The following is a 23,133-nucleotide window of genomic DNA, read 5'->3' as shown; positions in this document are numbered from 1 at the left end:
ATACATTTGCCCATTGATTGCCCCTGTCACATCCATGGACAGTTTAAGCTATGGTTTACCTTTTTGTTGAGGACATATTTAGCCAATCAGGAAGCTCATCATTTCCCCCACATACCTTGCAGATTCTGATTATTTGTAGAAAGTCTGAAATCCAGAGCATGTTTTCCCCAAATACAAAATTATAGAAAGGTCTATGAGCCACTAGGCAAGGTTGCAGTAACCCACTTAACCTAAAGGTAATTGCTGTGGAATCAAGAATTAAGATGGAGGTAAGAGCTCATCATCATGCGGGTCAACATTCCTATGAAAAATTCTGTTGATAGATGCCAGGATCACTCTGTACCATGACAGTGGGAGGAAGAACCCCTTGTGCTGGAGCAGTGGGGTGGTGGGAGTGGAATCTCTCAAAGGGCATGACTAGAAGAATGGGTCAGGGATTTGGGACACAGGGTCTCTTACCTTCAAAGGGTTTGAATTTCTCTCTGGGCTCTTTGAGAAAGACCCCTATAATAAATGAGAAGTGTCTGCTTGGGATGAGGGGCTGAGGAGGAAGCACAGATCTTCTCGGGCAAAAACATAATTTATAGAATCTGAGCATCATAAGTAGAAAGCTTATAAACAAATAGCTTACAATGAATGTGTCAGGCACTATTCAAATCACTTTATATTTAATTAGTTCTCACAGCATGTGAAGCTGCCATATTAGTAGGTCATAACTGGCCAAATATTGTCATTCTGACGTGGTTCAAACTACCACTTTATAGATTTGCCCACCTTACAGATTTGAAGAAAAGATGTACATAATTTGCTAATGAGTGGCTGGCTGTACAGATCAAGTATTCTTGCAGGAACAAATGGTACTCAGAAGGGATGATTTAAGACATTTAATGAAAGACTGGGTTAAGGGAAACCAACAAGGATGGAGAAGCTCCCTGAACAGCCACCCTAGAGAGTGGTGGTGGACATGTAGGACGGAGCAGTAATCAAAGGGGGGAGCTGAGCTAAATAACAGAAGTGCATGTGTGCACGCACATAGTAGGGAGGCGTAGAAGTCACAAATACTTGAGGATGGACTTATAAATAATGTTAGCATTTTTCCTTTTTCATATCTAACAGGGTTGAAGTCAGGTGTTTATTCTTTTTAATATATAGTTAGTGCCTGTCAAAAACTTCTGTAAGAGTCGTTCGGGGCACAGTAGGGGCATTTCACGGACCACTGCAATGAAATGACAGATATTAGTCATGAGCTCTTAAATCACATGCATTTATCGTCAACCCTTAATTAATGAAAACCCAACTGGCCAGAACACAACTAGACTTCTGTCTCCCCTTAATTTCCTGCTCTCTGCCAACTCACGTTTAGGAGGAAAGGGGAATGAGCAAGCAAACATGTTAATAGTGGAGTTTTAAAAAGCCATCTAATCCCCAGAGAAGCAAGTCCTTGGTAAGTTCGTAGACTTTGCCAGTCAAGCACAACTTCTCCCTCAATCGTCAGTCTTCATGCCTGTCTGTTGCTGACACTTTGTGCTGCTCTGACCTGCAGTATTTAGGTGCTACAACCTGTGACTGTCACCAAGCTCTCTCTGTAGGGTTCCAAGCTCTCTCTGTAGCCTCTTGGTTCCTGCTAGGTTGTGCTGACTGCTCCCACCTGTTAGCAACCCAACATGCCTGCCATTCTCCACCAACTCCCACCTGCAGACACTGAGAGGTGGAAAACTGTGCCTTCCTTTCCTGGAAATGTTTAGAAGAAACTTGAGAAATGACTCCTACAGAGGGAAGCCAGGCTGCCCTTCCCTGAATATATGAGGATATCTTCAATCCTAAGAATGATTTCAGCTATTTTAAAACCTGAGAGCATCCCAGTCAATACAGATAATGCCCAAAATGGCCAGATTTCCCCAGGTGCCCCTGATAATAGTACTCTTCAAACATTCAACATGAGAGGCAAGGTCACCCTCCATTTTAAATGGACCATCCCTATTCCTTATTGCAGGAAACGCCCCTTCACCTTAAACCCAAGTTTGTAAAATTTCAAAGTACCTGATGTTTGCATATAAACTGCATTTTATATTACACTTTTGTGAGAAAATTACATAATAAACAGGCTGTTACAAGGAATTTATTCCAAGAAGCAACTGCAGACTCTTCGTGAGAGGTCATTATGCATTTCATGTCCATTTCTTTCACTTTCTGTACCCACAGTACTGTAGTGTGAGGAGAAATATTATATGAAGACTCTGACACATGGAACAGTTTTGAGAGGGGATTCTGAATCATCAAAGAAGAAATTAGCATTAAGTATATCACATGGTATTGTCTGTCTTTAAATATGGTTGAGTCATATATAAATAAATGGTATAAACTAATCAGACTACTTTGTCCCAACCTGTTCTTTGTTTTTTTTAAGATTTTATTTATTTATTTACAGACAGAGGAGAAGGGAAGGAGAAAGAAAGGAAGCAAAACATCAGTGTGTGGTTGCCTCTCACATACTCCACACAAGGGACCTGGCCTGTAACAGAGGCATGTGCCCTGACTGGGAACCGAACTGGCAACCATTTGGTTTGCAGGCCGGTGCTCAATCCACTGAGCCACACCAGCCAGGGCTGTCCCAACTATTTCTGGTAAATGAAAAGTTTTATACAGAAGAATAGATTATCTGCTTTGTACTTAGAGAAGATGCTCTTCTATATTTAAACTTTTCTTAGATAGAAAATTGTCACTTACATGATACAGATTTAGAATTATAAAACTGTGAGAAGAGTTTTATATCCTTGTTAAAGGATATCCTGAGCCAGTCCCCAGAGCTGACATTTGTTCTATGTTTTGTTTTTCCTTTCCCATCTCTAAAGAGGAGATAGGCGCTGCCTCCATTACTTGTTTCAAGTTATAAGAATTCTCTTTGCCTCTCTTCTTTTCATAGTCCTGACTTCAGACTCTGCTCCCTCTGGTGGGAGGAGTTGCAATCCAAAGCTGCAGACAGTGCTTGTTGATGGCCCTCAGTCATTGTTCTGGCTCTCCTACTCTTGGGACATTTCTCCATTAAATGTTCATTTAGGTTAATGTCCCACAGTTAACTGAGGAGGGAAGAGAGCTGGTTGTTTGGAATCATAAGTTGCCAGACCTGCAAACCATTCCTGGAAAAGAAACTTCTATTTTCTGAGAGTTCTGCTTCTCACCCCTCACCATCTCCTTTGCTGTCTTTAAGGATCAGACATCCTTAAAGGAACATCCTTTAAGGATCAATTCCAATGTAACTCCTATCCCAACAGGAGAAGCACTTTCTCCTCTGGGCTCCTAATTCTCACTCTCCACTCTTATGTCTCTCATCACGTTCTATTGTATTTTGATTTTTTTTTCTGTCCACATACATCTTTATGTACATCTTTATGAATGGCCATTATTAATGCTCAAATGTAGTTTGTTTTGAGTGTTCTGAAGAACATTGTGTAAGGCCTCTCGGGTGATTACAACACATGAAACTGAAGCATGTTTGGGGGCATCAACGCAGTATTTTTAAATTATTATTGGAAACTTTGTATTTTTTGTCACTTGGTTATTCTTATCAATGATTGCAAGGTGATTCTTGTCCCTTTAAGATACAACTCCTTGATTCCAAGATGGCTGCACAGTACATGGGAGCTACACTCACCTGCTCCTGGTGCTGAACCAGATTTACAGTTAAATTATAGAGCAATCAACCTGAATAACCAACTAAAGTCTAGCTGAACTGAAATATTATAACCAAGGATTTATAGAAGAAGCTACATAGAGACTGGGAAGAAGGGCAGAGATGTGGAAAGGGCTGGTCCCTGCACCCATGTGCGGTGTCCGAGAAGTCAGAGGGCTACCTCAGCTGCAAAACTCCCCCCCCCCCCCACCAGGAGCCTGGGGTCTCAACCCCATGTAGGAATCAGCAACCCAGAGCAACAGAGATGGGAAGAGGAGCCCACATTGCATCGGGTGGTGAGAATCAGTGGGGATTCAGTCTGCCTGGGAGAGTAGGGAGTCTGCTGGAGACCTAGATGCCACCTTCCCAGGATGGAGCACTCCTACAGTTACAGCACCAGCCCAGGGACTGCACTGCCTGGTCTTCCAGCTACTGGCAACACCACTCTCTTGAGCTTGGGTCCTGCTGAGAGGTCTGCTCACTTCACACAGAAGCACCACTGGGGACTCTTTCTGGAGAAGCTCCTGGTGGAGACTCAGACAGTAATTGAACTATTTATCTTTAAAAAGAGGGCAATTCTTCCCCACCTCAAGGGCACAAGCGGGTCACGCCCACCACTGGGGTCACGTTACTTAGCCTGCCCTTCCACTCCCTGTGGCCCTGCCCTGCTGAGTTCAGTCCCGCAGCAGGATCAGAGTGCCACACAGAGCTGGGACTTTCAGAGCACATCTCCTGGAGAGGCTTTTGTCCAGGAATCAGATGGGTCGTACCTGGGTTGTGTGGCTACACCTTGGGGCAGGGGCATTCCTGTCTCCTCTGAAAGCTCAGTCCATGCTACTCTCCCAGTGGGAGATTCATTTGACCTGTCATTCTGGCAGCTGGGGGCCCCATCTTGCTGAGTGAACTCAGTTCCAAGGTGGGATCTGAGAGCTGCTCAGAGCTATGACCTTCAGTACACATCAGAGGCTTTTGCCCAGGAAGTGGAAGAAGTGCCCACCCCTGCAGGCTTCCCAGGACCACCCCAAGTGGGAGACTAGATCTGCCCTCCCAGTGGCTACTCCTGAGCTCAGCAGGGGGAGTGCTGTTCAGAGCTGGGAACTTTGGAGGCAGTCTCCCTAAGACACTCTTCTCTGGGACTGAGACAAAGGGCTTAGCCCTCTCCTGTGGTTCAGCTGGCACCACATGCAATGGGAGACTCTTCTGACTTGTCCTCTCAAGTCGTCATGGCTCGGCCCTGCTGTTCCTGCAGTGGGGGCAGCTACCTGCACCCAGTCTGAACCTGTGGTTCGCTACTCCTGGGAAGCTAGAGTTAGAAATTCTGGCAGACTGAGTGGTATGTCTCTCAGGCAGGGGTCACTTCCCCTCATTTGAGTGCCCAATCACATGGCCCTAAAGTAGGAGACCTACTAGCCCCATCCTTCCCACGCCAGTCACCCTACCCTACTTAACTTGTAACCTGCAGAAGTGTTTCTGATTGGTGGCCAGCCTGAGCCTACTCTGCAATCTTTCTTCACAAGGCCCTGGAGGAAGAGCAGGCTACTTCAGGAGGAGGTGGAGTAGCTGACAGGTGGAAGTGGACCTCAGAAAGCCTCAGACTTTTTATAAATCTTCCTCCAGCTCTAAGTTGGAGAAAGCCAATCTTTGTATACAGATTGGTCCTGCTATGCATAATGAAGCCCAGTAGACGCAGCCACAAACAATGAATAGTGTGGTAGCTCCAGACAAGTAGCCCAAGGCCAGTTACATACAACATCTGATATCAGTCTGTACTTGAACCCTTCCAAAGTGGACCCAGAACTAACACAACCAGTAGTGGGCTTCAATCCACACCAGAATGCAACCTAACTAGCCACACAAGTGGCATACCAAAATGGGGATTCTAGCAGGCACGAGAATCTGCTAGGAACAACTCCCCCTTGCAGGCAGCCCCTGCACAGTGACTCACTCATACATGGTGATGCAGGTGTATCCTTATAGTAAGCCAGCCTGAAAGATTAATTCCACCCATGAATGGGCAAACAGCTTTCAAAACTCAGCTACAACAGTTAACTGCATTGAACACACAAGAAACATTCCTAAAGCACCAAGCTGACCTGGAAGATTGTGCCACTGAGCTCAACAAGACACCTACATCATAAAGCCGTCATGACAATTTTTAGAGTCATAGCAGATATACCTAATATACAGAGACAAAATAAAGAGGCAAAGAAATATGCCCCAAATGAAAGGACAAGAGAAATTGCCAGAGAGAGAGAGAGAGAGAACTAAGTAAAATAGAAGTAACCAAGATATTAGATGTAGAGTTTAAAACAATGGTTATAAAAATGTTCAAGAGCCTTTAGGGGAAAAATGGATGATCTCAGAGAGAACGTAAAAAAAGAGGTAGTAAGCATTAAAAAGGACATAGAAGCCATAAAAAAGAACCAGGCAGAGATGAAGAGTATATCCTTGAAATAAAGAATACCCTAGAAGGAATCAACAGCAGGTTAAAGGAAGCAGAGGACTGAATCAGGAATTTAGAGAACAAGGTAATAATAGTAAGCACTGAAGCGGAGTAACAAAAAGTAAAGAGGATTTTAAAAATGAAGGAAGTCTATGGAACCTCTAGGACAACATCAAGACACCCACATCTGCATTATAGGGATACTGGAAGGAGGAGAAGAGAGTAAGCAAGAGATCAAGAACCATTTGAAAAAATAATGGCCAACAACTTTCCTAACCTGGTGAAGAAAAAAGACATACAAGTTTGGGAAGCACAAAGAATCCCAATCAAATTTACCCATAAAGACCCACACCAAGAAACATTTAGTTAAAATGGCATAGGTTAAAGATAAAGAAACAGCAAGAGAGAGACAGTTATCTATAAGGTAGCTACCACAAGGCTGTCAGCTGATTCATCATCAGAAACACTAAGGCCAGAAGGAATTCACATAAAATATTTCAACTGATAAAAAGCAAGGACCCACAACCAAGACTATTCCATACAGCAAGGCTATTGTTTAAAGTTGAAGGTGAAATAAAAAACTTCCCAGGACTCCCTTCACCCCAAAAAAGCTAAAGGAGTTCATTACTACAAAAACCAGTATTACAAGGAATGTTAAAGGACCTGTTTAAGAAAAATAGGAAAAAAATATATATATATATTTCTTAAAAAGAAATGTGTATATATCAGTTATATACGTATGTACACATACAAATACAAATACATATATATGTATATGTGTATATATATATATATATATATATATATATATATATATGTCAGTTAGGGAGTTTAACACCCCACTGACATCAATGGATAGCTCTTTCAGCCCAAAATCAACAAGACAATGGTGATTTTAAATGACACACTAGATTGGATAAATTTAGTTGATATTTACAAAACATTTCATCCCAGAGCAGCAGAATATACATTTTTCTCAAGTGCAAATAGAATATTCTCAAAAAATAGACCACATGTTAGGACACAAAATAAGTCTTAACAAATTCACGAAGACTGAAATCATATCAAGCATCTTCTCCCACCACAATGGTATAAAACTAGAAATCAATTACAATTTAAAAAGCTGAAAAATATTTAACACATGAAGGCCAAATAACATGTTATTAAACAATGAAATCAAGGAAGAAATTAAGCTACCTGGAGACAAATGAAAATGAACACACAACAAAATACATGGGACACAGAGAAAATAGTTTTAATAAAGAAGTTCAGGGGGACTTCCGCCAAGATGGAGGCATAGGTGGAAGCACTGTGCCTTTTCGCACAACCAAGTTTAAAAACAACAAAGTTTTAGCAACAGAAACGCAGCAAACCACAGAAAATTGAACTAGACAGAAGTCTGACAACAACGAACCCTTCAGCCAAACCTGTAAGAGGGGCAGAGCCAGCAGCAGAGCAGGGCTGGGCAGGAAAGATCCCCTGGACGGACCCTGGCGCGCGACCCAGACACTTCGGCAGCTGTGGGCAGATCCCAGGTGTGGAGTAGCGGCCGGACCCACTGAAGGCGCAAGGCGGTGGACTCACTGAGGGCTGACCATGGTCACACATTCGTGTGCAGATAAACCAGTGAAGGAGCCAGCAGTGAGACAGACTGTGCAGGACCCAGTGGCGGGAAGTGGCAGAGGGGACCGCAATTGTCCCTCTCTGGCCCCGCCCCCACAGACAGCGTCACAAACCAGCGACCTGGGTGAATCCTCTCTGACCACGCCCCCACATATAACATCACAAACCAGTGACCTGGGTAGCCTCGCTCTAGTGAATATTTAAGGCTCCACTCTTCATATGTAACAGGCATGAACAGACAAAAATATGGCTCAAGAACAACTCAGAGCCCCAGAGCCAATAAATCTAAGCGATGAAGAAATAGCCAAACTTTCAGATGCACAGTTCAAAACACTGGTTATCAGGATCCTCACAGAACTGGTTGATTTTAGTCACAAATTAGAGGAACATATGGAAGCTAAACTAATTGAAACAAAGGGAAATACACAGGAAACCAATAGTAATGGAAAGGAAACTGGGACTCAAATCAAAGGAGTGGGCCAGAAGGAAGAAAGAAATGACCAAACAGAAAAGGATGAAGAAACAAGAATTCAAAAAAATGAGGAGAGGCTTAGGAATCTCCAGGACATCTTGAAACGTTCCAACATCCGAATTATAGGGGTACCAGAAGGGGAAGAGGAACAGTCATGAGTGGAAAACTTATTTGAGCAAATAATAAAGGAGAATTTCCCCAATCTGGCAAAGGAAACAGACTTCCTGGAACAGAAGTCCAGGAAGCTCAGAGAGTCCCAAAGAAGGTGAATCCAAAAAGAAACACACCAAGGCCCATCATAATTACATTAACCAAGATAAAAATGGAGAGAATCAGCAAGATTCTAGAAGCAGCAAGAGCTAAGGGGACAGTCACCTACAAAGGAGTTCCCATCAGACTGTCAGCAGATTTCTCAAAAAAGACCTTACAGGCAAGAAGGGGCTGGAAAGCAGTATTCCAAGTCATGAAATCCAAAGACCTACATCCAAGATTGCTCTACCCAGCAAAGCTTTAATTTAGAATGGAAGGGCAGATAAAGTGCTTCTCAGATAAGATCAAGTTCAAGAAGTTCATCATCACCAAGCCCTTATATGAAATGTTAAAGGGACTTATCTAAGAAAAAGAAGATAAAAATATGAACAGTGAAAGGACAGCAAACTCCCAGTTATTAACAACCACACCTAAAACAAAAGCAAACTAAGTGGACAGACAGGTAGATCAGGAGCGGAGCCACAGAAATAGAGGTCACATGGAGGGTTAGCAACAGGGGGGTGGGAGGAGGAGGGGTGAGGAGAAGGTACCGAGAATAAGTAGCATAGACACTGGGGGGGGGCAGAATAGACAGGGGGAGGGCAAGAGTAATGTGGGAAATGTAGAAGTCAAAAAACTTGACATATGGACATGAACTAAAGGGGGAGGAATGTAGGTGGGAGGGGTGTGCAGGGTGGAGTGGAATGAAGGGAAAAAGGGGACAACTATAATGTGGCATAATCAATAAAATACATTAAAAGAAAAAGAAGTTCATACCATTATAGCCCTACTACAAGAAGCAAGAAAAGTCTCAAATGAACAATATAACAAGAACTAGTAAAAGAAAAGCAAACAAAGCTCAGAGAATAGAAGGGAGAAAATAATAAAGATTAGAGTGGAAATAAATGACACAGAGACTGAAATAATACAAAAGATTAATCAATATAAAACATTAATAAATCCAAGAGTTGGTTCTTTGAAAAGATGAACACTATTGACAAATGTTTAACCAGACTAATCAAGGAAAAAATAGAGGACCCAAATAAATAAAATCTGAAATGAAAGAGAAGAAGCAACAACTGATACCTGAGAAATACAAAAGCTTCTAAGAAAGTACTATAAACAAATATATACCAACAAACTAGACAACCTGGGCAAAATAGATAAATTCCAAAAGACAAAAAATTTTCTAAAACAAAGATAATCAGAAAACCAGATTAGACTAATTACAACGAATAAAGTCAAAGTAATAATAAAAAAAAACTCCCAGCAGACTTCTGGCCAAGATGGAAGTGTAGGTAGACACACTGTGCCTCCTCACACAACCAAAAGGACAACAACAAACTTAAAATCAAAAAACAACCAGAACTGACAGAAAATTGAACTGTATGGAAGTCCGATAACCAAGGAGTTAAAGAAGAAACATTCACCCAGAGAGATAGGAGGGGCAGGGATGGGCAGCTAGGGTGGAAAGGATGCACAGCAAGGTGGCAGCTGGAGGACCAGGGTGGGCGAGGAGGCGGCTGGTGGAGTAGGTGAGGCAGCAGCTGGCAAAGCAGGCAGTCCCACATTTGCATGTGGATAAACCAGGAAGAAGAACTGGGGAGCAAGACAGACCATGCAACCCAGGATTCCAGTTCAGGGAAATAAAGCCTCAAAATCACTGACTGAAAAAAATTGGTGGAGGTTGTGATGGTGGGAAAAACTCCTAGGCTCAGTGGAGAGTTAGCTGGAGAGGGCCACAGGATCCTAGAATGTACACAAAACCACGCAACAGAAATCAGCATCAGAAGGGCCCAATTTGCTTGTGGAAAGAAAGCAGAGGAAGTGACTGAAAGCCAGCAGAGAGCTGAGTGAGTGGCACTGGTCCCTCTCAGACCACTCCTCCATACATAGCACCACAAGGCAGCCAAGGGGGGTGCCCCACCCTGGCAAATACTGAAGGCTCCACCCTTTACTGCACAATAGGCATGCCAAGATAAAAAAAAAAATGGCCCAAATGAAAGAACAGATCAAAAATCCAGATAAAATACAACTAAGCGACAAAGAGACAGCCAACATATCAGATGCAGAATTCATAACACTGGCAATCAGGATGCTTATAGAATTGGTTGAGTATGATCGCAAAATAGAGAAAAAGTGAAGGCTATGAAAAGTGAAATAAAGGGAAGGAATGGTGAAGGGAAGGAAACCAGGACTCAAATCAACAGTTTGGACGAGAAGACAAAAAAAAAAAAACATTCAACCAGAACAGAATGAAGAAACAAGAACTCAAAAAAAATGAGGAGAGACTTGGGAACATCCAGGACTTTAAATGTTCAAACATCTAAATCATACGGTTGCCAGAAGGAGAAGAGGAAGAGCAAGAAATTGAAAACTTATTTGAAAACATAATGAAGGAGAATTTCCCTAGTCTGGCAAAAGGAATAGACTTCCAGAAAGTTCAGGAAGCCCAGAGAGTCCCAAACAAGTTGGACCCAAGGAATCACATACCAAGGCACATTATAATTACATTAACCAAGATAAAAGAGGAGAGAATCTTAAAAGCAGCAAGGGAAAAGAAAACAGTTACCTACAAAGAAGTGCCCATATGACTATGAGCCGATTTCTCAAAACAACCCTTGCAGGCAAGAAAAGGCTGGAAAGAAGTATTCCAAGTCATGAAAGGCAAGGACCTACATCCAACACTACTCTATCTAGGAAAGCTATCATTTAGAATGGAAGGGCAGATAAAGTGCTTCCCAGATAGGGTCAATTTCAAGGAGTTCATCATCACCAAGCCCTGATTATATGAAATGTTAAGGGGAATTTATGAAATGTTAAATGAAAAGAAAAAGAAGACAAAAACGTGAACAGTAAAATGACAACGAATTCACATCTATTAAAAACTGAACCCCCCAAAACAAAAACAAAAACAAACTAAGCAAACAACTAGAAGAGGAACAGAATAACAGAAATGGAGATCACATGGAGGGTTATAAGCAGGTGGGGGGATGGGGGAGAAGCTACAGGAAATAAGTAGCATAAATGGTAAGTAGAAAATAGGTTAAGAATCGTATAGGAAATGTAGAAGTCAAAGAAGTTATATGTATGACCCATAGACAAGAACTAAGAGGGGTGAGGAATGCAGTTGGGAGGGGCTGTGCAGGGTGGAGGGGAATAAAGAGGGAAAAATGGGACAACTGTATCAATAAAATGTATTTTAAAAAGAAGACAGACATTTAAAAAGAAAACTCCAAGTGAACAAAAGCCTTAGACTGAATGGCTTGATAGCAGAATTTTACCAAACATTCAAAAAAAGACTAACACCCCAAAATTCCAAAAAATTCAAGAGTAAGACTTCCAACCTCTTTTTATGAGGCCAGTATTATTCTAATTCCAAAACCACATAAAGACACTACAAAGAAAGAAAATTAATAGGCTAATATCCCCGATGTACATATTTGCTAAAATCCTCAACAAAATATTAGTAAACCAGATCCACCAATACATTAAAAACATCATACTCCATGATCAGGGGATTTATTCCTGAGATGCAAGGTTGGTAGAATATCCACAAATCAATAAATATCTTATGTCACATAAACATAGTGAAGGATAAAACTACATGATCATATCGACAGATGCAGAAAAATCATTGAATAATTTCAGCACCCATGTATGAAAAAACTCAGCAAATTGGGAATAGAGGAATCATATCTTAACATAACGAAAGTTGTATATAACAAACTCACTGCCAACATCATACTTAATGTGAAAAAAAACTAAAAAAAAACATTTCCCTTATTATTAGGAAAAATATAGGGGTGTCCACATTCACCCCTCTTACTTAACATAGTACTAGAAGTTGTAGCCATAGCAATCAGAAAAGAAAAAGAAGAAATAAAACACATCGAAATTAAAAATGAGAAAGTAAAATTGTCGTCACTTGTAGGTGACATAACAATGTATACAGAAATCCTAAAGACTCCACCAAAAAACTATGCAAGCCAGTAAATGAATTCAACAAAGTAGCAGGAAGCAAAATTAATAATCACAAAATGGTGGCACTTTTATAAGCCAATAATGAATTATAAAAAAGAAATTATGAAAGCAATCTCATTTACTATTGCAAGAACAAACTAAAGGTACCTAGGAGTAAATTTAACCAAGAAGGCAGAAGAGCTGTACTTGAAAAACTACAATATACTGAAAAGAGAAACTGAGAAAGATACAAATAAATGGGAGTATACACAATGTTCATGGATTGGAAAATTAACATCATTAAAATGTCCATACTACCTGAAGCAATCTACAGATTCAACTCAATTCCTATTAAAACACCAATGACATACCTCACAGATCTAGAACAAATATCCCAAAAACTTACATGGAACTAAAAAAGACCCTGAATGGGTTCAGCAATCTTAAAAAAGAAAACAAAGTTGGAGGTAACACACTGCGCAATATAAAAACTATACTACAAAGCCATAGTATTCAAAACAGCATGGCACTGGCACAAAGACAGGCATATAGGTTAATGGAATGAAACAGAGAATGCAAAAAGAAACCCATACCTTCATGTTCAATTATTATTTGACAAAGAAGGCAATAACATACGATGATATAAAGACAATCTTTTCAATAAATGATGTTGGGAAAATTGGACAGATATATGCAAAAAAATAATAAAACTAGATTACCAACCTACACCATTCATAAAAATAAATTCAAAATGGATTAAAAACATAAATGTAAGTCTCAATACTATAAAAATGCTAGAAGAAAACACAGGCAGTAAAATTTCAGACATTTCTCATAGCAATATTTTTGCCAATATATCATCATACAAGGGAAACAAACAAAATAAACAAATGGGATTAAACAACAAAAAAAGCATCAACAAAATGAAAAGGGAACCTACTAAATGAGAGAGCATATTTGCCAATGATAAACCTTATAAAGGGCTAATTTCCAAAATATATAAATATATATGTTACTCAACACCAAGAAGATGAACAACCCAGTTAAGAAATGGGCAAAGGACCTAAACAGAAACTTCTCCAAAGAGGGTATACAGATAGCCAATAGACATATGAAAAAATGTCCAATGTCACTAATTATCAGTGAAATACAAATTAGAACTATGATGAGATATTACCTCACAATGGTTCCTGTCAATAAATGGTTCTTGTCAATAAATCAACAAACAACAAGTGTTGGCAAGGATGTGGAGAAAAGGGAACCCTTATGCACTGTTGGTGGCAATGCAGATTGGTGCAGCCACTGTGGAAAGCAGTATGGGGTTTCCTCAAAACCCAGCAATGCCACCTCTGGAAATGTATATGAATAAACCTGTAATATTCATTTGAAAGAATATATGAACCCTTATATTCATTGCAGAATTATTTATAATAGCCAATATCTGGAAACAGCCCAAGTGCCCATCAGTAGATGAGTGGATAAAAAAGCTGCAGTACATTTACACAATGGAATATTATGCAGCTGTAAAGAAAAAGAAAATTGTACCTTTTGTGAGAGCATGGGTGGATTTTGACATTATTATGCTAAGCGAAATAAGCCAGTCTGAGAAAGAAAAGTACCATATGATGTCACTTATATGTGGAATCTAATGAACAAAATAAAATGATGAACAAAATAGAACAAAAGAGGCATGGATACATGGAACAGCCAACACCTATCAGATGGGAGGGGGTTTAGGGGGCTGGATGACAGAAGATGAAGGGATTAAGCAAAAAATATTACATATTGACTATATATTATACATGTTATATGCAATGTATATATGTATGTATATATACAGTTTCACATAGACACAGACAACAGTGTGGTGGTAGCCAGGGGGAAGGGGGGATGGAAGTGGGTGCAGTTGGGCAAAGGGGGAATAAATGGGGCCGGAAAGAGACTTTGCTTTGGGCATTGGGAGCACAATGCAGTGTGCAGGTGATGGTTTGTTGAGTTGTGCAGTTGAAACTGTATGGCTTTGTGAACCAATGTCACCCTGATAAATTCAATTAAATAAAGATACAATTTCTAGAGCCATTGTCTCCATCCTGACCAATGGTATGGGCAGTTGTTGCTTTCATCATTTTATCATTTTCTTCACGTTCCTGGAAACCACTCCACTTTTCTCTTATGGGCTCCCAAAACATAGGGGAGATAACAGTACTGTCCTGGGCTTGTATAGCACTAGAACCATTTGGCATGTGAATTTCACAATATTGGCTTTATCAATCTCTACAATAAATTGTATGCGGTTAATTTCCTTTTGTAGGAGCGGAATCACAGGTGAGGAAACTCACCACACAGGGATTCTTAATCCTAAATCAGTGAGTGCTGTTTCCACTAGGCCAGCAGTTCTCCAGACCAGCAGGGAAAGCAGCACCTGAGAATGTGCTAGAAGCGCTAACCTTGGGTCTTGCCTCAGACCTGCTGACTCAGAAACCCTGAGGGTGGGGTCCAGGCCCATCATGTACTCTGATGCAGATTCTGCTTTGAGAATCATTTCATGGGCTAGTGATTCTTCACAATGGCTGTGCATTTGACTCATCTGCAAAGTTTTATAAAAATAGTAAGGCTTGGGCCAGAAGCCCCAGCCCCAGACCAATTATTTCAGAATCTCTGGAGGTTCAGACTTCAGTATCTTAAAAAAAATCCCCAGGTAATTGCACTAGTGTCTAGACATAAAAGACCCACTGCTCTGGAAGATGAAGAGCCTATGTAGCCTGTGAGTTCCCTGATTTAGTCAATAGGCTGCCACAAAACGGTACCTACATAACCCTGATTTGAGCACACAAGCATTTTATGGAACTTTAAAATGCTATTTATTAATCAACTCTGTGTATTCATATAAAATGTGCCCATAAAAATATAAAACCCTACACAGAAAATCATTATAGTTAACCCCCAAATATGTGCCTGACTGTATAGGTAACTGCTACCCAAAGGCAATGCAATAATCACTTATTGCATTCTTGCTTCCCAGTCATTGTTGCTGACAATATTAGCTAACTTCTCACCATAGAAAGGCATGGACCACCTACTAAGGGTAACCATACACGTGTTACTTTTTTGCCCCTCTGAACAAAGTGAAAGTTGACCTTCACACAGGAAGGAATCCTGGCTATCTACGGTCACTCACATCACTTGAATCATGACAAGAAACAGATTTTGCAGCTTCTGAACACTTCCACTCAGCTGAAGGATATTTTTTTCTCAAACAGGGGCAATTAGCTATTCCTGAGATAAACTGGTTTGAGTTCTCACAGAGGAAATGATACAGTGTGCAGAGGAGACAAAGGAGGGGTACAGTAAGTTGTTACATTAAACTGCCTATTTTATATTTTACAATGAACTTCCTCATACATCCCTATTTGGTAATATACTCTCACAGAACCAAAGGATTTTTCACCATCATAACCTTTGTAGCTGGCTATCATTCTTTTTTTAATTATAAGCAAACTGTAGCTCCAAGTGTCTAAGTCACTGGATTAAGGTGACAAAATTTCTAAGTGGCATGGCACAGAATCTACATTTGTGTTTCTTTATTCTTAGCTATGCTTGTTCTAAAAAAAGAGCTAGTAAAAGTCAGTTTTATGAGGGGGAAGAGTTAAGCAATATCTTTCAATTCTATTTTGGTAACACTTAACATTTTACAGTATACTAAATACTACCCTCAAAAAGCAAATGGCCTTGTCCAGGTGGCTTAGTTCATTGAAGCATTGTCCCATGTACCAAAACATTGCAGGTTTGATCATCAGTCAGGGCACATGCCTAGGTTGCGGGTTTGATCTGGTTGGGATGATGGATGTTTCTCTCTCTCTCTCTCAAATCAATAAACATGTCCTTGGGTGAAGATTTTTTTTTTAAAGCAAACACACTGCCTAAGCTGCTAATGCACATCCACGACACAACTTATTCATCTGGAATGAACTGCATCAAGTGTTCCTATAAATAACTTCATTATCTGTAACAGAAATCATCTATCACCACTCTAATTAGAACGTGACTAAGGAAGTCAGTATTTAACAAGGCGTTTGTAACACTGGAAGGTTGTAATAATGGCTTTGAAATTCCAGGAAAAAATCAGTTTTCCAACTTTCTTCTCATTTACATATCACTTACTCTCCATTATTCTCAGTTGCCAGATAAAATTACTGGTATTATTTCTTAAACTACTTTTAAAAAAATAATAATAGTGATAGACATTCAAAGAAACTGTAGAAAAACAGAACAGCACAAAGAAGAAAAAAATGATATGCTCTTCCTCAGAGAGAGAATATCACTGCTCCCATTTGGGTATACAGCCTCCCAGGCATTTTCTGTGAAGATAAGCATGTTTACCAATTAGTATAATAAAGTACATTTTCTCCTGTTAGACACCTAACATATCAGGATTTCCTCTATCAAGTGCTTATTCTCTAATTTTTAGTGGTTGCATAGTAGTCTACCTTATGTATGTACCAAAGTTAATTTCTAATCTTCCCATTTTGCTGAATATTTACTGTTTAGACCTTTTTTTTAAAATGAGTAACATGGAGCAAAACATCCTTCTATATTAATTCCTGCAGACTCTTTTTTAGAAAAAATTCTCAGTAGATTTGCCAGGTCAGGTTTGTAAAAAATTTAAGAGTGTCTTCATCAATTGATTGTTGGTAAATTATACTGAATTAAAATGTGCATTTCTTCATCATTGCTAGTCTTCGGGGATCACTTAGATCCCTGATCATTTAGATCATTTAGTATTATTCAAGGAGTAAGCCTGAAATTCAGCCAAAAAATATTCTGGCACCTCCACATTGCATGGAGTACTCTAAAAATGCACTATTATCTTGGCTGATAAGCTTTTTTCTTAAGCTTGCAACAAGAACCTGCCCAGTCTCTTAAAAGATAACATTGCAAAGAAACAGGAGAGGCTATTGTGCGTGTGTGTCTGCCTGTGTTAGTAAGCACACTCACTGGGGAGCATTCTGTCACCCTCCCTCAGGGTTCAACAGCTCTGACAAGAAACTATTTGTGAAAATAAAATGTAATTTCTGTGAACACAATTTTACATGTACCAATGGCCATCCACAAAAAATGTACTTAAAATGCAATAATGCAATTGTACTTAATAAGTACAACGCCCATTAAAACACGATGCCACCTTTTTGGAAATTCGGGGCTGACATTTTGTTTTTTCAATCTTCACCCAAGGATGAGCTTACTGACTTTAGAGAGAGGTGAAAGGAGTGGGGAGACAGAGGGAGAGAAACATCGATGTGAGAAACATCAATTATTTGCCTCTTGTACATAATCTGACCTGGGATTAAAATGGCAACTCAGGCATGTGCCCTGATGGGAATCAAACCCACAACCTTTTTGTTTATGAGACCACACTCCAACCGAGCCACACCAGCCAGGGCCCACGTCAGCACTTTTATTTGGGTTATCTTACTGTACTGAGAAAGGTAAAAAAACAGCATTTATTTCTTAATAAATGAAGCCACTTTGTTTTTTTAATTTTATTGACTTTAATGGCAGGGTGCAGGGAGGGGCGGGGAGAGAGAGAGAGAGAGACATCCAGAGCTGGTAAAAAAGCATTTGGGGGGGGCAGGGGGTACATGCCTTTGTTTGGAAGCAAATTTGGATCCATGTTCTAGACTCCATGTTGGTTTTTAAAAGCAGCTCGGGTTGATGTTGACTTAAACTGCATAAAGGTTGTGCTAGAAAGGTGACGTAAGGAAGGGAATGGATTATAGCAATTGTTTATGAAAATGGGCTGAGCAGTGGTACAAGGTGTGTGATTTCACTGTACCCGACAAGAAGGCTCTGAGAAATTTCAAAGAAATGTAGAGCAGAACTGGATGGAACATTCTTCTGGGACAGTAAAACTGCATGAAATTCCCACGTTGTGTGTTCCCGCTGGGGCAGTGGCTGTCTCAGCGCCACTGCAGCTCCACCCTTTAATCCCAGTGCTAGGAAGCAGCAGGACATACCCACCTGGGCTGAGCCCCGCTGGATGGAAAGCAGGCAGCACTTTACCTGAATGAAGGCTATTGCCTGAATTTAGCAATTCACTTTATAGCTCCAGAGAAAATATGTAGGCTTTTAAAGGCTTAGCAACTCCTCATAATTCTCAGGTCCCTGTGTGACTAGTAGGAACTGCAGGTTACCAGTAGGCTGCACTCTATGCCTTTAGGTTTGCAATTTGCTTTTCTGTTCATTGATAGAAACCTAAGTTCATGTTTTCTTATGACCCTGGGCCTGAATCTTAGAGCAAATTGAGAAGCAAGCGTTTCTTTACTGTGAAGCAAATAGCTAACTGAAGGGGAATTCTTCCCTAGCTAACTGAAGGGGAATTCTTCAGTTTCTTAAAGTATAACATCTAGGCTCTTTTTCACACCTATCGCAACGCTGTATTTTTCTGAATTAGTAATAGCTAATAAATGTTCTGAGATTACCTAAGAGTTTAACAATAAGCATAAGCCAGTTTTATACATTAGTGGAATTAAGCTTTAAAACCATCGAATTAGGGAATGTGAGGATAGGGCTTGCCTAATGTCCAAATCTAAACTTTAAATTTGTTAATGCTGTGACCGGAACTTGTGACTTGCTTCTAATCAACAGAATGGGAAGTTGCTTCCTTGATTACATCATCTAAGACTCTGTTTCACTGGGAGGCATACTAGTCTTCCTGTATCGCTGGCTTTGAAGAAGCAAGTTGTCAAGGGTCTTGTGACCCTAAGGAAACGCATTGTGCAAATGGCTGGAATGAGCTTGGAAGTGGGTCCTTCCCCAGTTGAGACCCCAGACCTAGCCTTACAGGGGATCCAGTGAAACCATGCCCGGACATGTGACCTGTGGAAACTGTGAAATAATAAATGTGTGTTGTTTTGAGCTGCTAGTTTTATTGTCACCTATCATACAGCAATAAAAAGCAGCTTCAGAGTGTGGTGTTAGGAGTGGGGCTCACCTGTCATAGCTGCACAAATATGTGGGAGTGGCTCTGGAACCCCCCACAGAGGCAAGTGGGGGCTGGGAAATTTTGAAGAGTAATTAGAAGAGAAGGAAAAGAAAGCTGAAAATGTACAACTTCCTTCATAATGTTTATAAAAATAAACTTACTGCCAAGGAGAGGAAAACAAGGAAGTCTAGGTTCGGTTTAAGACTGGATATGTGACAACCTGATGGACGTAGCCGGAGCAGAGCGGGTGCGGACACCTTGGGAGGCCACACACCACTTCCTGTCAGCAAAGTGTTAATTCTTCTCCACATGCTTTGGCCGGGCCTCAAACACAACGTAAATGCTGCTTTGGTTCCTAAAATGAATACTCGGTGTTGACAGTAAGGACAAGCTGGTAACGCCCTCAGAGACAAATGATAAGAATTTGACAACCTTGATAAGACCAAGATGTGCGATTGAATCTAGAAATTTTCTAAAAATTTGGTTTTTAAAATTTAGAGTTAATAAAAATCCCTAAGTTAGGTAAAGTGTGACATGGTAGGAAATGCCAGCAAGTATGCTTAGGTGTTAGGTTGGCTGTTGGTGACAGAGTCTTACTCTCGGTCCCTGACACGTGAAGTTTCGACGTGGATGAGTTGCAGGAACGGGCTGCAGGGGCCTCTGTAGGGATGCACTGGGTAACTTGTTCAGCTATGGCGCTGATGCGAGGGACAGAGGTGGCTCTTTTGGTAGATTAACAGCACCCAGAAACTCTGGTTATATAACAGAGTTTCTTTTCTTACAAAAAAGTCCAAACTTTGAAAATGAGATTCTGTACTTCTTACAAAAGGCCTTCGTGGGCAACCAAACATTTACATATGTATTTTGTTCCCCATCTCCAATACCTGGAATAGTGGGTACACCACGTCACCATGTGTGCACTTTTCATCACGCGTAAAGACAATCTCTACAATGCAGGTGAACGAGGCTCTGATGCCACGCCAATGCTTGCTCTGGGCTAAACACAGACAACACTGAAATTAGCACGCAGAGAACGCATTTAATCATTTTTATTTCGCTGTGCAGAAACATACATTCACCATGGGCTGTGTGATGCAGCAGACAGTGTAATGGAGAATATATCTTTTTGAAGGCTATTTATAACTAAACACTAAATAGTTTAATTACAGTGGAAATTCTGTACAGTTTAAGGCTTGGCTCTGAACTAGGTTGTAAATATGGACCATATTTGGAAATAAAACACTTTTTCAAGTAAAAGAAGAAAAATCAATGTAAAAATATAAGAAAAAAGCAACAGAGAAAGAAAAAAAAACCCAACAGGAACACAACAGGTTTTTCTATAGTGAAATTTTGTAATATTGTAAACTAACAAAAATACATATTTTCTTCCCAAAATAATCACAATTTACATATTTAGGACTTGATAGGGAACTTTGGGAAGCTTTCCAGATTGAACACGGACCAAAATGGACAACAAGGAAGAAATCACATTAATATGCTAAAATCAGTGCTACCTTATAATGAATTAAATTAGATACACAAAGCAGGATTGTAAGCATTAAATATTTCCAGAGGATCAGAGAGTCACCACTGTTTATGGGTTAAGAGTAATAAAACCAGATAAAACAAATACATGATTCAAGTGTTTACTGAATAAACTCGGTTATTGGCACATCTAATCTGGGATAAACCTGACACACTGAACCTAGACAGCTTCTAGCATTTTGGGGCAATCTTCATTTATCTGTAAACAAAAGATCTGTCACTTAAGAAATTGAAATTCTGTTTAGACTTTAATAATAATAAACTATAAAAGGCATGGATTGTTTATGTGTTACATGAAATCACGGTTTATATTGTTGGTTATGAACGTGCAGGTATAGCAGAAAACTTAGACACTTTGTGAAAATTAAAAATGCTGCTCTTTTGTAATTTTACCGTTGCTTCATGCAATATCAGGTTAGTGATGCTGATTCAGATTGCTTTATTATGGGAAGACCTCTCTGCCCCTGTTTTTATTAATGGTCAAGGTCTGTTCTTCTGGACTGAACATTTCCACAGGCAGACACAAGTCAGTTGGGTTAGAAGAGGGAACTCCATATAGGCTCTGGTTTTCCTAATGGTTTGCATGACTGGATTCCTGTGCAGGCTAAGTTATTCCTGCAGAAAAGAGATTTGATCAGTTACTCATTCGAAAACATCTGAGATAAAGGTCACAAGGAAAGTATCTTGCAGGTTATTCAATATGGTTTTTGACAAGATGCTGTAAAGCACCAGTGTAAGTCACTGATAGGCTTTGTCTTGAATCACTACAGCATCACTCAAGTGGCTGAAGCTCACTGGAGATCATTTTTTTTGCTTTCTATCTTCAAATTACATTATTAATTTTAATCTGAGTGACTTTTATGTTTTTCTTTAAGAGGGGGTCTCTTGTCAATCTATGTTTCTTAAGCCAGTGTTAGAGGACTAACTTCTCTCATGTAGACAAGTAAAACGTTTAAGAAACTTTAAACACATAGCCAAGTGTGCAAGCAGCTCATCAGTTGCATTCAGCATTCAAAGCCCTCTAGGGATGCTGAAGGCCACCCGGAGCCTTGCATGGCAGGTTAGTATGCATGACGAGTCTATGCACACACAGAGGATGCTGTCTGTGATGCTGGCGAAGCAGCAGCTGGAAGGGCATGCGCTTCCTGGGGGAGAGCGGGACCACAGTACTGCATTTTTCCTCCTCCTGAGACACAACACTGACACTACGGGAAAAAATCAACCCAAAGAATACAGAAAATATAAGACATCCAAAATGAAAGAGAGTGCTCAGGTTTCAAATTTAAAAACAAAGCAAAACAGAAGCATTAACAGACTATAACCAAAGACAGTTGAAGAAAAAGCTTATAATGGGATAATGTTGCTATCAACAGGAGAAAGGAGCGTATTTTATTTCAATAGCATTTGGAACCCACAAATTGCACCTTTCAAAACGTAAATGCCTTAGTTCTGATCAGGTCACATGGCAAGTAAAATCAAAGTTGGCCTTGCAAAGTTGGTTAATGAAAAGGATGAAGGGTGTGGATTAACAGGGGACACCAGGGAGACCATGCAAGCAAAGGCTCTGCTTTTCCTTTATCCTCTAACTGGCAGTAAATGCAAAAGATCCACAGGATACAGCCTTCAAATCTGACACAGACCAGCACCCACCAAGCAATTCTCCATCCTTTTGGTAACCAGCCCCACAAATGCCAGTGAGAGAAAAAAGAAAAGGGAGGAGTCAGGTGAAGGATGAGAGGAAAGTGCCCCATGCCACATGCCAGCTGAGGCCAAGCCAAGAGAATCAGCGTCACCTCTTACCTGGGTCAATCCTCTCCATCTTCCGGTGTGATCTCTGTCTCTTTATGAACCACTACTTTGGTCACTGACATGTCAGGGTGCTGCTCTTTGGCCTCTTTAATTGCCTGAGCCAGCGCCTATCCCCAGGAAATCACAGAAGGGCAAAGACAAAAAGGAGGAGGAACATGCACGATCAGCGGCAAGGTGGAGACTTAAGAGCTAGATCTATATAGACAATTTACAAATGAGCTACAATGACTGCCAAAGGAATCCCACATTGTATATTGGAAAGCTGCTTCAGAAAATGTTTAGATTGCATGGCAGACCATAAGGGTAGCACTGGGAAGAGTAGGGCCAACAAGTGTCTCTCCGTCTCTCTGACAAGGTATTTACCATCTCATACACAC

At 40.4% G+C, this 23,133-nt stretch overlaps 1 protein-coding gene across 16 annotated transcripts in view; it reads right to left on the bottom strand.

The window, feature by feature from the left end:
- Positions 1 to 20,435: 20,435 nt before the first annotated feature.
- EPB41L3 (erythrocyte membrane protein band 4.1 like 3) overlaps positions 20,436 to 23,133 on the bottom strand; it is a 149,622-nt gene continuing 146,924 nt past the window's right edge. For 15 of the 16 annotated variants that reach the window (XM_037125831.2, XM_037125832.2, XM_053664201.1 and 12 more), the window contains 2 exons: positions 22,748 to 22,863; positions 20,436 to 21,562 (listed from right to left, as the gene is read on the bottom strand). In XM_037125831.2, the coding sequence (XP_036981726.2) occupies positions 22,753 to 22,863 (111 nt within the window). In that variant the 3' untranslated portion in view covers positions 20,436 to 21,562; positions 22,748 to 22,752. The remainder of the gene's footprint in view (positions 21,563 to 22,747; positions 22,864 to 23,133) is intronic. The other variant, XM_037125833.2, reaches the window with a different exon arrangement.

This window comes from Artibeus jamaicensis, unplaced genomic scaffold, assembly GCF_021234435.1.
Source record: "Artibeus jamaicensis isolate MK-2021 breed Jamaican fruit bat unplaced genomic scaffold, CSHL_Jam_final contig_354, whole genome shotgun sequence".
NCBI lineage: Eukaryota > Metazoa > Chordata > Mammalia > Chiroptera > Phyllostomidae > Artibeus > Artibeus jamaicensis.
This window is presented reverse-complemented; position numbering and strand designations above follow the sequence as displayed.